The 17,487-nt window shown below is 49.7% G+C and overlaps 7 protein-coding genes across 7 annotated transcripts, besides 1 other annotated feature; 4 read left to right on the top strand and 3 right to left on the bottom strand.

Moving 5' to 3' along the window:
- Positions 1 to 105: 105 nt before the first annotated feature.
- On the bottom strand, positions 106 to 2,811 carry NFIA_022200 (uncharacterized protein; the record flags this gene model as incomplete). The annotated part of the gene is made up of 1 exon (XM_001265405.1): positions 106 to 2,811. The coding sequence occupies one exon, from the start codon at positions 2,809 to 2,811 to the stop codon at positions 106 to 108; it is 2,706 nt and encodes a 901-aa protein (XP_001265406.1).
- Positions 1,249 to 1,587: a microsatellite.
- A 499-nt stretch (positions 2,812 to 3,310) lies between the features above and the next one.
- Positions 3,311 to 4,828, top strand: rvb2 (RuvB family ATP-dependent DNA helicase reptin; the record flags this gene model as incomplete). Its single annotated transcript, XM_001265404.1, has 3 exons — positions 3,311 to 3,319; positions 3,375 to 3,821; positions 3,875 to 4,828. 3 exons carry the CDS (start codon positions 3,311 to 3,313, stop codon positions 4,826 to 4,828), a joined length of 1,410 nt encoding a protein of 469 aa, XP_001265405.1.
- Positions 4,829 to 5,162: 334 nt separating this feature from the next.
- On the bottom strand, positions 5,163 to 6,530 carry NFIA_022180 (GYF domain-containing protein; the record flags this gene model as incomplete). Its single annotated transcript, XM_001265403.1, has 1 exon — positions 5,163 to 6,530. The coding sequence occupies one exon, from the start codon at positions 6,528 to 6,530 to the stop codon at positions 5,163 to 5,165; it is 1,368 nt and encodes a 455-aa protein (XP_001265404.1).
- A 495-nt stretch (positions 6,531 to 7,025) lies between these two features.
- On the top strand, positions 7,026 to 8,253 carry NFIA_022170 (polyubiquitin-binding protein UFD1; the record flags this gene model as incomplete). The annotated part of the gene is made up of 2 exons (XM_001265402.1): positions 7,026 to 7,313; positions 7,387 to 8,253. The coding sequence occupies 2 exons, from the start codon at positions 7,026 to 7,028 to the stop codon at positions 8,251 to 8,253; spliced, it is 1,155 nt and encodes a 384-aa protein (XP_001265403.1).
- A 698-nt stretch (positions 8,254 to 8,951) lies between these two features.
- On the top strand, positions 8,952 to 9,815 carry NFIA_022160 (TMEM53 family protein; the record flags this gene model as incomplete). Its single annotated transcript, XM_001265401.1, has 1 exon — positions 8,952 to 9,815. One exon carries the CDS (start codon positions 8,952 to 8,954, stop codon positions 9,813 to 9,815), a length of 864 nt encoding a protein of 287 aa, XP_001265402.1.
- Positions 9,816 to 10,634: 819 nt separating this feature from the next.
- NFIA_022150 (DUF4246 domain-containing protein) lies at positions 10,635 to 12,757 on the top strand (the record flags this gene model as incomplete). Its single annotated transcript, XM_001265400.1, has 4 exons — positions 10,635 to 10,825; positions 10,894 to 10,975; positions 11,088 to 12,122; positions 12,182 to 12,757. The coding sequence occupies 4 exons, from the start codon at positions 10,635 to 10,637 to the stop codon at positions 12,755 to 12,757; spliced, it is 1,884 nt and encodes a 627-aa protein (XP_001265401.1).
- Positions 12,758 to 13,170: 413 nt separating this feature from the next.
- NFIA_022140 (DNA-directed RNA polymerase III core subunit RET1) lies at positions 13,171 to 16,981 on the bottom strand (the record flags this gene model as incomplete). Its single annotated transcript, XM_001265399.1, has 3 exons — positions 13,171 to 15,979; positions 16,049 to 16,776; positions 16,916 to 16,981. 3 exons carry the CDS (start codon positions 16,979 to 16,981, stop codon positions 13,171 to 13,173), a joined length of 3,603 nt encoding a protein of 1,200 aa, XP_001265400.1.
- Between the last annotated feature and the right edge of the window lie 506 nt (positions 16,982 to 17,487).

Raw genomic sequence — 17,487 nt, 5'->3', positions numbered from 1 at the left:
TGATAATCCAACGTGTGCAAGTAACAAAGTAATCGTGAGGATCGTGATCGCTTGGCCAGTAAATGCTTGAAGACCGACGCTGAACTCCAAAACGAGGAATCAAGACTAGTCTATGGTGATGGGTCCCTCCGTGATCAACCTGCGTTTTTTCTTCTTCTTGGTCTTTCTCTTGCTCTCCGAGGGCGATGCATCTTCATTGTCCAACGTATGAGCTGGTGAAGAGAATGTCATGGGAGACTCGTTTCTAGCACCAGATGACCTCTCATTTTCATTGTCGGATACGGTTGAAGGGCGTGGTCGTTTCTTCTTTCTTTTCTTCTCGCGCAATGCCAGCGCAGGATTGGCCTCGGTCATCTCAACAAAGTTTGGGTGTGGGGTGGCATCTGATCCTGCAGGGCTCTGTTCTCGCTTGGGCGATTGCATCCCACTGGCTGGGAGAGAATCTAGCGCCTGCACTATGGATTGCTGGGATTCCAAAGAATCTTTGAGCGTATTAATTTGCTCTGACAAATCCCGATGATCGGCCGACACGGATTCCTCGAAGCGGCGGAACCGATCATCGAGCGATTGTAAATCCTTTTTATTTAAGGTGATTTCACTCATCATGACTTTCATCTGGTTGAGGCCACTGGATAAGTTTTGGACCTGGTCTTTCAATTCGCGGAAGGATTCATCCAATTCAATTCTGTTTTGACCATCGGCAACCTCTTTGCCTTTAATATGGTCCTTAACACCAGAGATGTGCTCTCGGTATTGCTCAGTAAGAGAGTCGAAGTCGGCGTGTAACTGCTGAATTTTATCTGGCAGAGCGCGTACCTCCTCTAGCTGTTCCGTGAGAGCAGAGACCTGATGAGCTACCTTTCCAAAGGACTCCCTGAGATGGGTTACTTCTGCTGAACGCTGGCCGATGTCGTCTTGAAGGCGGTTTACCAAAGCCTTCTGACTATTTTGGGTCTGGACAAGCTGCTCAATGGTCTTTTTCAGAGATGATATTTCTTTCTCGGCTTGATTTTTCAAGGTTGTGATCTGCTCTGTCAATTGGCCTGCAGAGGGGTACATCTCTTGCATGGCAACAACCATGTTCTTTACGACCATTTCAGTGGAAAGATGGTTGTAACGTGTCTCCAGGGAATGGAGGCCGACGCGCACACTCTCGAGTAAGCGATTGGAATTTTTCAATGCCTTGTCGACTGTGTTGATTTTCTCGTCTACCGTGTGAATTTGCTGGAGGGCTGCTGCGGGGTTCCACTGGCTCATTTTCTGTATATTTTCAGCGAGGCGGCTGCAGGTCTCTTTCAACGATTGTATCTCAGCTTTATCCACGGCTGCTGCACGGTCCAACTGGCTCATTTTCTGTATTTCTCCAGCGAGGCGGCTGTAGCTGTCTTTCAATGACTGTATCTCAGCTTGATCTACAGCTCCTGCACGGTCCGACTGGCTCATTTTCTGTATTTCTCCAGCGAGGCGGCTGTAGCTGTCTTTCAATGATTGTATGTCGGCTTGATCTACAGCTCCTGCACGGTCCAACTGGCTTATTCTCCGTGTTTCGTCAGCAAGGCGGCTGTAGCTGTCTTTCAATGATTGTATGTCGGCTTTATCGACGGTTGATTTCTTAATCTCCTCCATTTCTGCGAAATGAAACTCGTCTTTCATCGCCTGAAGGCTTTGCAATTGCTGGAGTTGTTCTGATAAATTCTGGACTGTCGACTGCAAGGATGAGTCAGGTCTGGGAATCTTGGATAGATTGTCTTCGACATTCTTCAGACGCAACTCAATATTAGATGCGTCAAATGGAACTGTCGCTGGACCCTCCGGCGGAATTACCTGGACCTTTTCTATCGGGGCCAGACGCTCGTGGATCTCTTTGAATTTCTTCTCAAAAGTAACAGAATTATCGTTGCTGGCATCGAGACGTTTCTGCTGCGCATCGATACTTTTGTTTACTCTTTCGAGAGAACCCGAATATTCCTCCTGTGCCTTTTGCAAAGAGCTCAGCTTGGCATCCAAGGCCATAGTGATTCTTTTCAACTCCTCAACTTCCGATGAAAAGTGTTTCAGTATGGTTTCCTGAGAGGGAAATTGAGCAATATCTGAGCTCAATTTATCAACGCGTTCCTTAATCTCTTTTTCGTATCTCATCTGAGCGTTGATAGAAGTCGCATGGTTGCCGGAAGTCTTCTCGAGTAGGACGACACGATCCTGAAGCATCTTCATCTTGGTCTCTAGTAACTGATATTTCTCACGACTCGCTTCTGATTCCGAATCTCCCGCTCGCTTCTTGAGTGCCCGAATTTCATCCTGTAGTTTGTTTATCTTCTCGTCTGAATCAGAATGGTTGCGCAGAAGCAAAGGCACCCATTTGGTCGTGAGAGAATTTTCTAGCTGTCGATAGTGTGCTTGGTGTCTAGTGATAGTCTCATCCATTCGTGTCAACTCAGAATCTTCATCCTTGCGAGCTTGCTGGAAAAATGCTGTGGTTGATGGGAAATTTGGCGCAGCTTTTGCCTTTCGCAGCAGACCCTCTGTCGTGTCCTTCTTCTTCAGCAATTTATCCTTTTCGACTTCTCGAGTAGCTGTGTCAACAGCAGCTTTAATCAATTCTGAGAGGGTGCGAATGAATTGATCTCCAGGAGCCCCATCTTGCCTGTCAATAGGCGGAGGGTTGTTCGGTGACCGTACCCCTAACTTATGACCATTAGGAGAACCCCATATGCCAGTATCTAGAGATGCTGTCCTAGCTGGCGCTGGCCTGTTTCGACTGACGAGGCGAGGATCGCGTGAGGTGGGGGTATTTGGATTGTCGACATCCATTTTGTCTGCCAGCTATACATTTAGAGGGCTAATCTATGAGATTGCCCGTCTCTAGTCATGTGTAGCCCGCACCTGATGGCAAATAGAGGCGAAAATGTAGCTTGTGCGCAACTGTATCTCACAAAATTGATTTCTCTCATCTCGCCCTCAACTAGGCAAGGACAAAGACATCGACGCGTTGTAAAGCGCGTAGAAGGCAAGTTTGGCTGACTCGGTGGGGAAAATCCAGACCGTGCAGATTGTTTTCTGGAAAAATGAGCAAACAGTGAATCTTCTCTCATAAACAGAAATTCGTTGCCCAGCAAGGATGGACAAAGACAAGCGCATTTCGACAGGTTACAATATTCTGCCGGGCGGTAAGCGGGGCGGCTTCTCAAACTGTGCCTTTCTGCCCCGAATAGCTCTTTTATCTACACTCGCAAACTGAGAAGCTAGGATTGCGCGTTTCAGTTGGTATCAGTGGCAGTACAGAAGAGACTTAGCTGAGCTACGAATCAATATGGCCGTGGTAAGTGACCTTGCCAGAGCTCAAATCCCTTTCATATGACTGATTTATTTCACAGCCTATCTCAACCGTCGCGGAGACGAAGGAGCTCCGTGGTCTGAATCTCATTGCTGCTCATTCGCATATCAGGGGACTTGGCGTCGATGCGGACTCGCTTCAACCTAGAACATCTTCTCAGGGCCTTGTAGGTCAGGAAAAGGCAAGGAAGGCGGCCGCGGTTATATTACAAATGGTCAAGGAGGGCAAAATTGCTGGTCGCGCAGTTCTCATCGCTGGCCCTCCCAGCACAGGAAAGACAGCCATTGCCATGGGCATGGCCCAGTCTCTTGGATCCGATGTCCCTTTCACAATGCTCGCAGCCTCTGAGATCTTCTCTATGGAGATGTCAAAGACCGAAGCACTTACACAAGCCTTCCGGAAATCCATTGGCGTCCGAATCAAGGAGGAAAGTGAGATCATCGAGGGTGAAGTTGTGGAAATCCAAATCGATCGCAGCGTTACTGGGGTGAGTGCAGACTCTTGATTTCTCTCTGGAAGTGCGGTTGCTAACCGGTGTAGGGAAACAAACAAGGGAAACTCACGATCAAGACCACCGATATGGAGACGATCTACGACATGGGAACCAAAATGATTGACTCAATGACAAAGGAGCGTGTGATGGCCGGAGATGTTATTTCAATTGACAAGTCATCGGGAAAGATCACGAAGCTTGGACGTTCCTATGCTCGTTCTCGAGATTATGATGCGATGGGCGCTGATACCAAGTTCGTCCAATGCCCTGAAGGAGAACTTCAGGTCCGCAAGGAAATCGTACACACCGTCAGTCTCCATGAGATTGATGTCATCAACTCACGGACGCAAGGGTTTTTGGCCCTTTTCTCTGGTGACACTGGGGAAATTAGAAGCGAGGTCAGAGATCAGATCAATACTAAGGTGGCTGAATGGAAGGAAGAGGGCAAGGCGGAAATCATTCCTGGTGTTTTGTTCATTGACGAAGTGCACATGCTCGATATTGAATGCTTTTCCTACATCAACCGCGCCCTGGAGGCGGAGCTTGCGCCCATTGTTATCATGGCCAGCAACCGTGGTCAAGCGCGGATCCGCGGAACCACATACACCTCTCCCCATGGACTACCCCTTGACTTCCTCGACCGTGTTGTCATTGTCAGCACGCAGCCGTACTCTGGCGATGAAATCCGGCAAATTCTTGCAATTCGAGCTCAGGAAGAAGAGATCGACCTCTCGCCGGACGCTTTGGCTCTCTTGACGAAGATTGGCCAGGAATCGAATCTACGATATGCTAGCAATATCATCACCACCTCTCATCTCCTTAGTCAGAAGCGAAAGGCCAAAGAAGTTAGCATTGACGATGTACAGCGCAGCTACCGCTTGTTCTACGATCCTGCCAGGAGTGTCAAGTTCGTCAATGCGTATGAACAGCGGTTCATAGGGGATCAAGGTGCTGTGAACTTTTCAGCTCCTGCAAATGGAGATGCCATGGAAATCTCATAAGGCGCGTTGGTCGTATTGCTCCGTGAAGAAGATTGCACCAAAATTCAGGTAATACGACATGGCAATGTGGTGCTGCTTCCGAGAGCGCTGCTCTTGCTCTCTATCCTCTGATTTCGTTTGATCCTTTTTGTTTTACACATCTTATGATGTACGATAAGGCTGGCGCTTCTTCGAGCTCATGTGCATGGTTTGTTTGGTATTTGGGCTTCGAACTGGGAATAAAAGAATATTTACTTCAATGATAATCATGATGTTGATATGCCCTCCCAGAGGAGTATCCCATCTCCTAGATTGCACATAGAGATTCGTTTTTAGGATTATGACCCAACCATTATCATAGGAAAGTGGCCTCGCTCGTCCAGTCTCCTGTATCGCCGACTTTTCGAAATTCGACGCCCTCGCCGAAATAGCCAGCTCTTTTCCAAGACTCCATTGTTTGGCTGTCATATGGGCCATGCTCGACACCGCCGTCTCGAGCGTCAGACCACCGAAATTGCCACATTACAGGCTCTTCTTCAGCACTGGTGGGAGCAGCGGACTCCGAGGGAGGATCGACCCAGTCCTCGCCTGTTTCTTGACGATACTGTCTTGTGAGCATCTCACGCTCTGTGTCGTAGATATCCGTTTGTCCCCGTGTCATGAGGATATCCGCCGCGCCGGTGATGGTCTCTATCACTTGCTTTCGAGAAGCCTCGTTGGGGTCGTCTTCCGTCATTTCGGTATCTTCTGCTTGGGCCCGGTTTTGCTTCGAGCGGTTCTTGTTCTTCTTGGCTTGCCATTTCGGTTTCTTTGGAGCCCCTTTGCCTATCCTTGCCAAAGCCTCTAGAGCTGTTTCTCCCCGTTGCAGGTGAGTTATTAGGGTCCTCAGTGCATCGGCCGTAATAATGCTGTCGTTCAATCGATCTCTCTCCTTTCTCTCAGCCTCTCTTTTCTCTGCTGCCTCTTTGGCGCGCCGTATATCCTTTTTCGATACTCCCTCCAGCCAAGAATCGTAAATCTCGTCGGGATCTGCTGCTTTTCGTATATAATTTCCCTGATCATCAAATTTACCCTCTTCCTGCTCGGCACGCATATTGAACGCATCTAGCAGTGGCGCATGCTTCTTTTTAGCTCCAGCACCTAATTCCTCGTCCATGCCCTCCTCAAGCCTCGCACGGTCTTCGTCTGCAACATCGCTCTCACTTTCCACCTCATCCTCCTCGACTGTGTCCCCTGTTGCGTTCAGATCCGCACGCAATGTCACTCCACCTTTCGATGAAGCCACCTGACCCTCAATCTCATCATCTCGCAAGAAACGCACGGTTTTCTTGTTCTTCCTCAGTGCCTCATCGGCATCTATTTCTTCGGCGCCGAAATCTTCCTGAAGCTCCGCGAACATGTCGTCGTCTTCAGCGTCGTGTTTCGCGCGACTCCTCTTCGCCTTGGCCTCGATGCGCGCGCTGAATCCTTCATTCTCACTGTCCGAATCGTAGCCATCCAGGTTCACGGCCTTGCGGCGCACTTGTTGTCCGCGACGACCGATCTCGTCTGCGTCTAATACCGGGTCCTCGTCGAGCGCGTCCGGTGCAAGATTGGAGGGATTCCGTAGATCGAAGCGCGGCTTCTTGTGTTCGGAAGGGCCGTTCGGATCGTCTTCATCGTGGTGGTGTGTGCGCGTAAAGTCTTCACCTGCCCGCTTTGGGCGCGGTTGAGAGAACATCATTCTTGATGGAAACGACGATGAGGAGCAAAACTAATTGGAATTGAAGAGATAGATCATTGAATCAGTAGCAGTAAGCATCCCAGAAGCTCAGAAATAACGGAAGTTAAGCTTATGAGCTTGATAAGAGCTGCTGCTTGATGCTGGTTTCCTGTCTTTTCTGGGGTCGGCTCGGAAAATCATTGCGGAGGCATTTGCGTCACTGTTGGTCCAACGATAAGAAGCAGCTGCTCTATCCCATCTCCAACGGCCAACAGTGGGGGATCACTGATCCGAGCTACAAATTTCTGTCATACTTGCTTTACTATCTTTCAAAGAACGACTTGGATATACTGTGAATAGAGCCAAGTATTCAGATCTCCTCAACACCAATCTTCTTGAACTTTCCCTACTCGTAACCTCCACAATGGTAAGCTCACGTTCAGCTCAACTTTAAGCTGCAAGTTTCACAAGACCTGACAACCTCAGTTTCGCCCTGGCTATTGGGACGACGATCCGATGGAGGGAGTCCTAGGCTCCTCCATGCTCCGTCATGGAGCCGCTACACGCCGCTTCGATGAATATTACCGCTGTTACCCCGTCGCGATGTTGCCTGGTCCAGAGAGAGAAAACGTCAACCATGGCGGCAAGGTGATCATGCCTCCTAGTGCTCTGGACAAATTAACTAGGTTACATATCACATATCCCATGCTATTCGAGTTGCATAATGGTGCAAAAGAGAGGATGACGCATGCTGGTGTTCTGGAATTCATTGCTGAGGAGGGGAAAATTTATCTGCCATTCTGGGTTAGACAGTCCATGTCCTCTTGCGATGATATATCGGCACAGCCGTCACTGACATCTTCTGGTCTCTCTATAGCTCATGCAAACTTTACTACTCGAGCCTGGTGACCTCGTTCAAGTCAAATCAACCGATCTCCCTCCCGGCCAATTCATCAAACTCCAAGCCCAGTCAACCTCTTTTCTTGACATCAGTGATCCAAAAGCAGTGTTAGAAAACGCTTTTCGGAATTTCTCCTGTCTCACGAAGGGCGATGTCTTCACTTTTGCTTATAACGACCAGGTCTACGAAATGGCGGTTCTCGAGACCAAGCCATCGAACAACACCAACGCCGTCTCCGTACTGGAGACTGATCTAGAGGTTGATTTTGCACCGCCAGTGGGGTATGAAGAGATCCAACGCCCGAGTGGCACCAGCACACCCCTCAGTGGGGTAAGCGGTAAGCTCCCCTCTGGGGGTTTACTTCATCCGCACGGGACAATGGCTCAAGCGATCAACTACGCGGCCATTGCTCCAGAGTCCACCGACGCCGCTACGGGTGCAAAAGCAGTATCATCAAACTTTCTTCTTGGAGGGCAGCGCTTGAATGCGAAGAAGGGTAGTAAAGCCCCGACTCCTAAGCCTTCAACCCCGGTGCCAGGAGCTACTAATCCTCAGCACCCGCCGCCAGCTAGACGCACCAATGGACCACAGCCACTTAGGCTTCCACACAACCAGCTATTTTTTGGATATGCAATCAAGCCTGTGAAGAAGCGTGGGGAGGACGGACAGGCCATTGAAAAGCCGCGCTTTCAGGGAACAGGCCAGACATTACGAGGAAAGAAGAGAGAGCCAGGAGACTCCGCTACACCGACGTCGGGAAGTGATGCGGAAAATCACAAGGGCAAAGAACGCAACCAGAAGTCTCACGGGAGTGGGCGAACCCTTGGCGGTACCAAGCGCTGATTTTCAGGTCGATCACTCTCACAGATACAATGCTTAACGACTTCCGTATCCATTTCTTCCTGCAAGGCGGCAAGAGATTTAAGTCAAGACGGCTTCATATCAAGCATAGCAAGGCTGGCCGGCGTTTAATAGGGATCATTTTCTTTCTTCATCTCTGTTCCATTCTAGACTATGGACGCCCATCATTTACTCAATTTTCCCTCCGTAATTCTCCACCATCAAAGGCGGTCACCATGGGTGTCTCTTCACTGTAATGGCTGACTGCTGTAATCCGCAGTCTCACGAGACCAGGTGGAGCTTGCCGAGGCCCAACTATGTCACCCGCAACCATCTCTCTAGCGAGAGCTGCTGTTCTTAATCAAAGCCACTCTCTACTGCTAAGAACCACGATAACCTCTCGCTCGGCTTCACCCGTGTAATCCTGGTTCGCGGAGACATCGTCGCGTTACGATAATGGTGTCGTCGACTCGTCAGATTGTATCTAGTGGAGCTATCGCGTCAGCTTTTAGTGCGCCTTGACACATTGACACTAACAACACTTCATCACAGAATTGTCTCCCAAATCTCCTCAAGTACCAATTGGGATTTCTCTTGCAGTGACCAAGTGGACAGCCAGGCGTCTGCCTTCTTTTTCTAAGGCTATCGCATAGATACCGTCAGAACCAAGCAAACCTCCCTCGCTGATCTCCACAATCACAATGACTCCAAAAGTTCAGGAGGAGAATCCGCTGGCCCCTTTTGTCAAACTCTCTTCATCTGTTTACCTCCAAGACCCTGTTGAAGCTGCTGGTTACTCTGGGAAGCAAGCCAGAGTTATAGTTCTTGCTTTCTGGATGAACGCTTCCTCACGCGCACTAGTCAAGTATGTCGTCGAGTATAGACGCCTGGCGCCCTCGGCCAGAATAATCTTCATTCTCAGTTCCTCAAACGATTTCATGCTTCACGCTTCGCAGAAGGCGCAGCATGTCCGACTTGCTCCAGCTGTGGAGGCCATCCAGGCCTCCGACGTTCCTGAAGGTCCGGTGTTTCTGCACATGTTCTCAAATGGGGGCGTCGCTTCGACCACCCATTTCCTTACAGCGTACCAGAAAGCAACAGGAAAACCGCTGCGTGTTTCATCGATGATCATAGATAGCGCGCCTGGAAATGCGACAATCTCCTCTGGTCTCAAGGCGTTTTCGTTCGCGCTGCCCAAGATGTGGCTTTTGCGCTATTTGAGTAAATTCTTGCTGTTTGTCCTCCTGGCAGTGGGGTATCTGGCACTAAGACTCACCCGGACTCCTGATGCTGTGAGCCGTGCTCGAAATGCGATAAATGATCATGGCCTGGTCCGGGGATCGAGTCAGAGTAATAGCCCGGCACGTTGCTACATTTACTCCGATGCGGATGAGCTAGTCCACTGGAGAGATGTCGAACAACATGCCGCGGACGCGCAGACCAAAGGTTGGGTGGTTCAGTGCGAGAAGTTCCTCGGGTCACTGCATGTCTGCCATATGAGGTCGGATCCTGAACGGTACTGGAACATTGTGAAGACATATCTTGAGTGGTCTGCATCGAAATAAATGGTTGATTGTGGCAGGACTTATGTCCTTGCGATTCAAACAAGCCCAATCCCCTCTTCGTTACCACTCAAACGTCAGAGATTCTCAAGATTACCGAGCATCTGTGGTTCTTTTGAAGTTGCCTTCGTCAAATTTGGCGCAATCGGCTTTAGTTATAATGTATAACCACACCACTTCGCTCCGAGGTGACAGCCCATTCGGTCCAGAAAGTTGATCGAACCATGGCTTCCAGCAAGAACCACGGATCAAAAGTTGATAGCAACCTTCGTGTCCCTGCCTTTCTCCCTTTACTTCGCAGTCTGGTAAAACCTTCTATTGGTCACCCTTTATGACTTCATTCCTCCTGCAGCATTACCGAGGCAAACGGAGCAGGATTCCGCCAACTTATCCCATCAGAAACTATGTCCGGTCATCGTTGCGAAGGACGCCAAGCTCTTTGGGACGCAGCGGCTCGCTCCAGATCCTTGCTCAGGCTGGCGATGGTCAATTAAACCGCTCAAGGCAAACATCATACTGCAATCACAATGACTCTGAACTCTATGTCAACACGTCATGAACCTAGTGTGTCCGATCAGTTTCTCTCCATTCTTCATGCATGAGATCTGCACACTCGTTGAGAAGAAGTCAGTCTTGAAAATACATTGTGGTGACGACCTTTTCAAGGACGACTTGAATTGAAAACGGAATTCATAGACAGCTTGGCAGGTGTGTCCGCAACTAAACGGAGAGCTCTTACCGTCAGACAAGGACCAAATCATCTCAACGCAACGTGTACTGATAGAGTCTATGTGGCAGTGAGATTTCGAATCATCCAGCAGCATGTTTCAAAGTGCACCCAGGCAGGAGCCCTTCATAGTCGTTCCAAAATTCCAGGACAGCAAGATTCTACTGCCTGGATTTGGCCTGCCGCTTGATTATGCACCGATGGAGCAGAACATCTATGGTGTCCAGAACCGGAGCCTGTTTCCAACAAGTCTGGACGATCGGGATATAGCAAAAGGGGATGTCGAGTAAGGCGCAAACCAGTCTGACAAGCTGGATTCAGCATTTGTTCATTAACGATTCTGATTGAGCGCAGTCAACCTGTTTTGACCCTCCGTGAAATAGGAATGGTAAGGGTGATGGAGCGCATTACAGATACGCCTGATTGGCATAAGAAGGTAAGTTTGCTTCATTTCTGACTCGGTTGAATCGCGTCCTGCTTGCCATCATGCGAAGCCTCAATTCGGCACCGCTTGTTTTTCTGAATCAACGCGACTAACATTTTGACAGGTATTCAATCCTGAGGTTGCCGAAACATGGAAGAAAGAAGCAATGGCGGGCCCGGAAGATATCTCAAAGAGCATGGCCGACTGGATTATCGACGAGCTTCGATTCAAAGCGGTCATCTACGAGCATACCAACGTCGTCACGTTGTACAACGGCGACATTTCGAAGTCAGACCACAATGTGCCGGAATCATTTCGGACTCAAATCTGCCAGGCAATCAAAGTTCTTGAAGACGTGCCACCGGGATTGAGATTCTATAACCCGGGGAGCGACTATGTGCAACGCGACCTTGCCCCGATTGCATTGTTTCCTCTTGTGTATGGGCGGACTCGTATTCTCAAGGATCGAATCATTGGACTAGACGATGCATTGGAGAGCATAGGCCAAGGGGAGGTGATCCCTGTCCCTCCGGAGACAATCACGCGCGAAGACATGGCTTGGAGAGTCGCTGCTCGCGCTGACATCGACGCAAAGCCTTTCAGTCGCAGGTTCCAGGTTCTCCCATTTGACCTCGAGTTGAAGGACGACGGCAGGTGGCACATTATCAGTTATATCAACAACCTACACCCAGTGCATCACCGCAACATATATAAGCTGATCGAGGACCTGTTCAACATGACAGTTCCTCAGTGGAATGCATCCCTGACTCCGCTCAAGGATATGCTTCACTCCCGTGCACGGCTTGAGTACAAAAAGGCCCAGTACCATCCCATTTCAAAAGAGGTCGAGGAACAATCGCCTCAGCCAAAACCCAGCGAGGCGGAAGTAGAGTATCAAAATAGACTGGATGCGTGGAGGATGGAGCATTGGAGAGCCGTCCAACCCGATGCTGGGAGATTCATTCCCTGGGCTGTACCACCCTGGATGATGTCCTTTCTGCCAGCGGATCTTCCGACCCCGGTCCGGATTGAGCAGGGCGTTGAACTGAACAGAGACTATGGAAAACGGGGGCTACAAATGGTTTGTAGAATCACCAGTTACGATCTGACGCCTGAACATCCGTACACTGAGTCGGGCTATCACTGCGAAGGGCAGATGGTGAGATTCTTTCGAAATTGCAACATCCAGTGCCTCTCTTTTACTGACCGTCACCGTAGAATGAGCATGTGACCGCAACAATGGCTTACGTCTTCCACATCGACAACGTGGAAGTTCCCTCGCTGGAATTCCGGCAAATCTCTGAATCCGCCAGCCTGGCCGAGGTCGAGCACGACCCCGACGACACAATCTGGCTGAAACAAATCTACGGCCTGGAAGACGGAGAATCTACCGTCCAAACCGTTGGCAGGATCAAAACGCCCCTCGGCCGAGTCATCATTGTGCCCGCAACCATCCAGCACCGTGTGAACCGCTGCGAATTGATTGACAAAACCAGACCTGGCTCCGTCAAGGTGCTCTCCCTTTTCCTAGTCGACCCCAACATCCGTATCATTTCGACGGCCAATGTCCCGCCCCAGAGACTGGATTGGACCTTTGACAAAATTGACCCCCAGGAACTAGAAGGGCTGGATCAGATGCTACAACAGCTCACCGTTCGGTTCTCAGAAAGGAAGAACAGCCTACCAATCTCCCTGAACGAGGCTAGGAAACTCCATGACGACGTCTTTTGGGAGAGGGTTCAGTTCACCAAGTATCAGCAGGTTTCCTTCGAATCAAACGTAGTCATTCTTTAATGCTGGCCGCTGTGCCTTGCACTGCTCATCGACAGAATGTTATTTCTATCTACTGTGTTGCCTTCTTAACTAAGTTATAGATCTAGTCTCTAGTTTTGAAAATTTATACATCATCGACGAAGACTCATTTGAAAGAATCCACATTTCTAGTTTCTAGTCCTGCAAAGACCATTTCTATTCAAATGCTATGATAACAGTATCTAATGAAAACCAAATCGCCGTGCGCTATGCATGCAAACTACACGTACGCGGTAGATGAGTACATGATCAAATGACCTCGAGCGCCAAACGACCGACGACGCACTTTTCTCGGACATCAAACATAAAACACATGAAACTTTTCCTTTTGTACAAAGCTGATACCAATGCCGTGCAAGACGGTTTCAATGAGAGACAGCGAGAGGAGGTCATTACTACGTTCCCTTCCACTCGGGGAACTCATCATCGAGCTTCAGGCGAGCAGTCACGTTCATACTCATCAATTCCTGAATGAGAAGCTTGGCCGCGTATGGGATTGTCATCTTCACGACGCTCCGAGACGACTTGCACCGCTGACACCAGTTCAGATAGCCCATGAAGCCGCACTGCTCGCAGACGTCAATCTCGTGGCGATCGGAGGAGATCATGAGACGCTCGAGAAGCAGTTGGCTGGTTCCGTAGGCGATAAGACAATCACGCTCCATCTCTCCAAGACGGAGACCACCGTCTCGAGAACGACCTTCTGTGGGCTGACGGGTCAGAATTGCTCGAGGTCCGCGCGCACGCGAGTGCATCTTGTCTTGCACCATGTGCTTGAGCTTCTGGTAGTAGATGGGGCCGGTGAAGACGTAGAATGGAAGAGCTTCGCCGGTGATGCCCGACGTGAGATAGTCTTTGCCACCGTAACTGAAGCCGTGGTCGATCAGAATCCGCGACGCCTCCTCCACGGGGGTGCCGCCGAAGCAGGTTCCGTAACCGTGGTGACCGGCAAGCACACCGGCTTTTCCAGCAACGAGTTCCAGCATTTTCCCGACTGTCATACGGGAGGGGAAACCGTGCGGGTTCATGATAATGTCGGGATTGATACCGGCATCTGTGAAAGGCATATCTGCCTGGTCGGCTATGATACCAACGACACCTTTCTGACCGTGACGAGAGGAGAATTTGTCACCTACTTCCGGTCGACGGGTTTGGCGAACGAGAACCTTGACGAGTTGGTTCTCGTTCTCCTGTACGGAATACATGACCTTGTCAATGTATGCCGGGTCATGAAGCTTGTAAGTCATGGGCGTCGGTGTATACTGAACTGGTCGGCCAGCATCGGAGCCGATTCCCGATAGGTTGGATTGCTCGGGTGTGCTCTTGTTGATGTAGACCTCGCCAGCATTTACCTGTTCACCGACAGCAGCCAGACCATCCGCTTCAAGTAATGCATGCTTTCTGATGGGTGCACCATTCTCGTACGTTGGGGGATTGAGTCTGTCCTTTGTACCGTTCGAATAACTCTTCAGATTGGTCACGTACTTCCGGAACACTTGGCAACGACCGAAGCCACGATCGACGGAACCCTTGTTCAAAACCAGGGCATCTTCAATATCGTAACCGGAATAACTCATGACCGCCACCATCGCATTCTGACCGGCGGGGAGTTGATCATACTTGACCAGTTCAATTGTGCGTGATTTGACCATGGGTTTCTGTGGGTACACCATGAGGTAAAGGATAGAATCGATACGAAGGAACTGATTTGATGCAATGGCTCCAATAGCTTGTTTACCCATCGCACACTGATATGTGTTACGGGGCGATTGGTTGTGGTGCGGGTACGGGATCAAACCAGCGACGGCTCCAAGCACCGTAAAGGGTTCGATCTCCAAATGTGTCGTTGTATCTGTGATGTCCTTCTCATAAAGAGCGATCAAGGAGTCATTCTCCTCGTTGACATCAAGGTATTCGACCAACCCCTGGGCCAAGAAATCATCGAATTGCATCGTGCCATCACGCAGTTTGTCCAAGTGGCGGGCTGTGACGAGGGACCTGCCATTCTCAACAACGATAAGAGGTCTGCAAATCCGTCCATCGTCAGTGGCGATATGCACTGCACACTGGTGATGGTTGATGTAAATGCTGACAAACTCCGAGATACGACCCATGCGCCGTAATCTGCGGAAAGCGTTGAGGAAATATTTAGGGCGACGAGTGAGTGCTATCGGCGTTCCGTTGATGGAAATTGTGTAACTGCCGGGGGTGTATAGCTGTTTACCACCCAAGGCCATAATGTCTTCAGCTCCGAGCATAAAAACGAGGTTCTTAATTGGACCTTCCTCGTCATTTGTCGTGATATGGGTCATGAGCGCCAAGTTCTTTACCAAACCACAGGCTTCACCTTCAGGGGTATCTGCCGGACAAAGCATACCAAATTGAGACGGCTGCAGAGCTCTGGGACCACTGACTTTTCTGGTCTTTTCGAACTGACTGCTGATACGGGTCATCATACCCAACGCGGCGATGTAGCTAAGCCGACTCAGAACGTGGGTAACACCAGCACGCTCCATGCGGAAACGTTTCAAACTCCAGTTACCCGTCGAGATGGCACGGTTCATGCCCTGAGTGATATGGTTGCTGTGCATACTCATGACAGTCCACGCATCGAATTGTTCAGCGCGGTTGCGCTTATTCAACACTTTATCGATGTTCATCTTGATGTCGAAGCAGAATTTCTTGAACAAATCTTCAAAAAGGAGAGCAAGAAGCTGCCCAGCCAATTCCAGACGTTTGTTTCCTAGGTAGTCACGATCATCAACCAGAGAGGGGTCATTCTTGGCCATCAGAACTCGACGCGCCATGTGAGCGACGTATACCGCCTTCGGCCGGAAGTTCATATTCTTGACTTCAATGTGGGAAATGATTACAGAGGCGATAGCCTCGACGGCTTCTTGAATGTGAGTTCGACGATACGACGACTGTTTCCGGTTGATCTTAATCCGTGCACCGATCCAGTCCAACGCTTGCTGTTGAGTGTAGATTCCCAATTTGATGCTTTCTTCGAAGTTGATAGCAAAGTCATCCTGGTAGAGACTGTCGACACCAGCAACTAGGAGCAGCATCTCCTGCTCCGTGTGTATGCCCATGGCTCTCAAAAGGATGACGATGGGGATGTCTTCGCTGAGGACATTGTGCTTCACGTAGAGCTTGTCCTTCTTGAGGATAATATAACTCTTGGATTTACGCTCGTTGGACGAACTGCAGAGGCAAGTCAGATAAGTGGGAAAACCAAAATGGTATGAGCCCAGAACACAAAGAACAACTCACCTAGTGACAGACGCCTGAACAATTTCCTTCTTTGGGTCAGTTTCGACGATGATTCTGTTCTTGCTCAACTGCTCCTGAACGAGAATGACCTTCTCTGTACCGTTGACAATGAAGTATCCACCAGGGTCCAGAGGACACTCGTTCAACACCGTCATCTCCGAGGGAGTCTTGTTCGCCAACACACACTTTGAGCTTCGGAGCATGATTGGCATTCTGCCAATCGACACGCCTTTCCGAGTAACCCTCTGACGCCCACGAATGTACTCGAAATTGACCAGAATAGGGGCCGCATAGGTCGTATCACGGAGGCGGCACTCGTGCGGCGAAACGTCCGATGGGGTAGCATCGGGGGTGACATCCTGGGGCTCGTCCGCACGGCACGGCGAGCCGACGTAGATATCTGTAAACTTGATATAAAAGGTGTGATCGATATCGCTACGGATAGTAGAGCTGGACTCGACGATCTTCTTCAGTTGCACTTCGATAAAGTAGTTGTATGAGTCAATGTGCTGCTTCACCAATCCCTTCACTTTCAGGAAAGCCGGCAGCAGGTTCCATTTATCCTTGGCAGTATTGATCGGGTCCGTAAGTGATTTGTTATAGTAGAACGGTTCGAGAAGGGCGTCGAAAGGATCTCTATAACGGTAGGTCGGTCCTGAAGGCTCATCCGCGCGATCATCCTTCTCAACGTTCTCCGCGGCCGGCGCTGGGTTTGTAGGTAGTTTCGACTGAATAGAACGTCTTCTCTTGCTAGAAGCGTCAGTAGACCCTTTCCTAGAAGGAGCTGCAGACTGTTTGCATCCAATATAAATCGTTAGCACAAACAAGGATACTGAAGACGATTGTGCGGAGAAACTTTTGCCATACCTCTGAAGGCTGCGCAGATCGCGCCTGACTGGCCGCAGCGGGCTGTGGCCTCCTACGAGGAGGCATTGACGCAGTAGAGATACAAGATGCTGCGATATGGCTGTGGTGAATGACGAGTTTAAAAAGAGAAGCCTATTGAGGAAATATCATGGTGTCTCGGAAATGTTCGCTGGGCAATTTCTTATCGTCGAGGGGAAGATCCGAAATCCGCATTAGAAATTCCATGTAGAGCGGAGGGGTGGGTTATGTAAGCAGAATAGCTATCCACAAAAGGCTAGCCTGAGGCAAAGCTTTACAAACTTGGTGCTAACCAGATATGGCTGGATATTCGGCTACAGCAGTGGCTCTCTTATAGTTCCACTATGATGCAACATTGGGAAATTTCAAGATGACTCGCTTTTGCCTTTCTGGATTCCCAACGGAGACCTGCAATGGAGAACACCTTCAATTTGTAGCGGGCATGCAATTTGTCTACTACTACCCTAACCATTGGACAACTTGAAACAATGTTAGACCTGGCTATCGTGACTGAACACTAAGGAAAGCGAGGCTCCATCAAATGGTCTCAAGTG

The sequence above is a fragment of the Aspergillus fischeri genome, genomic scaffold (assembly GCF_000149645.3).
Source record: "Aspergillus fischeri NRRL 181 1099437636249 genomic scaffold, whole genome shotgun sequence".
Lineage (NCBI taxonomy): Eukaryota > Fungi > Ascomycota > Eurotiomycetes > Eurotiales > Aspergillaceae > Aspergillus > Aspergillus fischeri.
The sequence above is the reverse complement of the archived record's forward strand: the minus strand, read 5'-3'. Positions and strand labels throughout refer to the sequence as shown.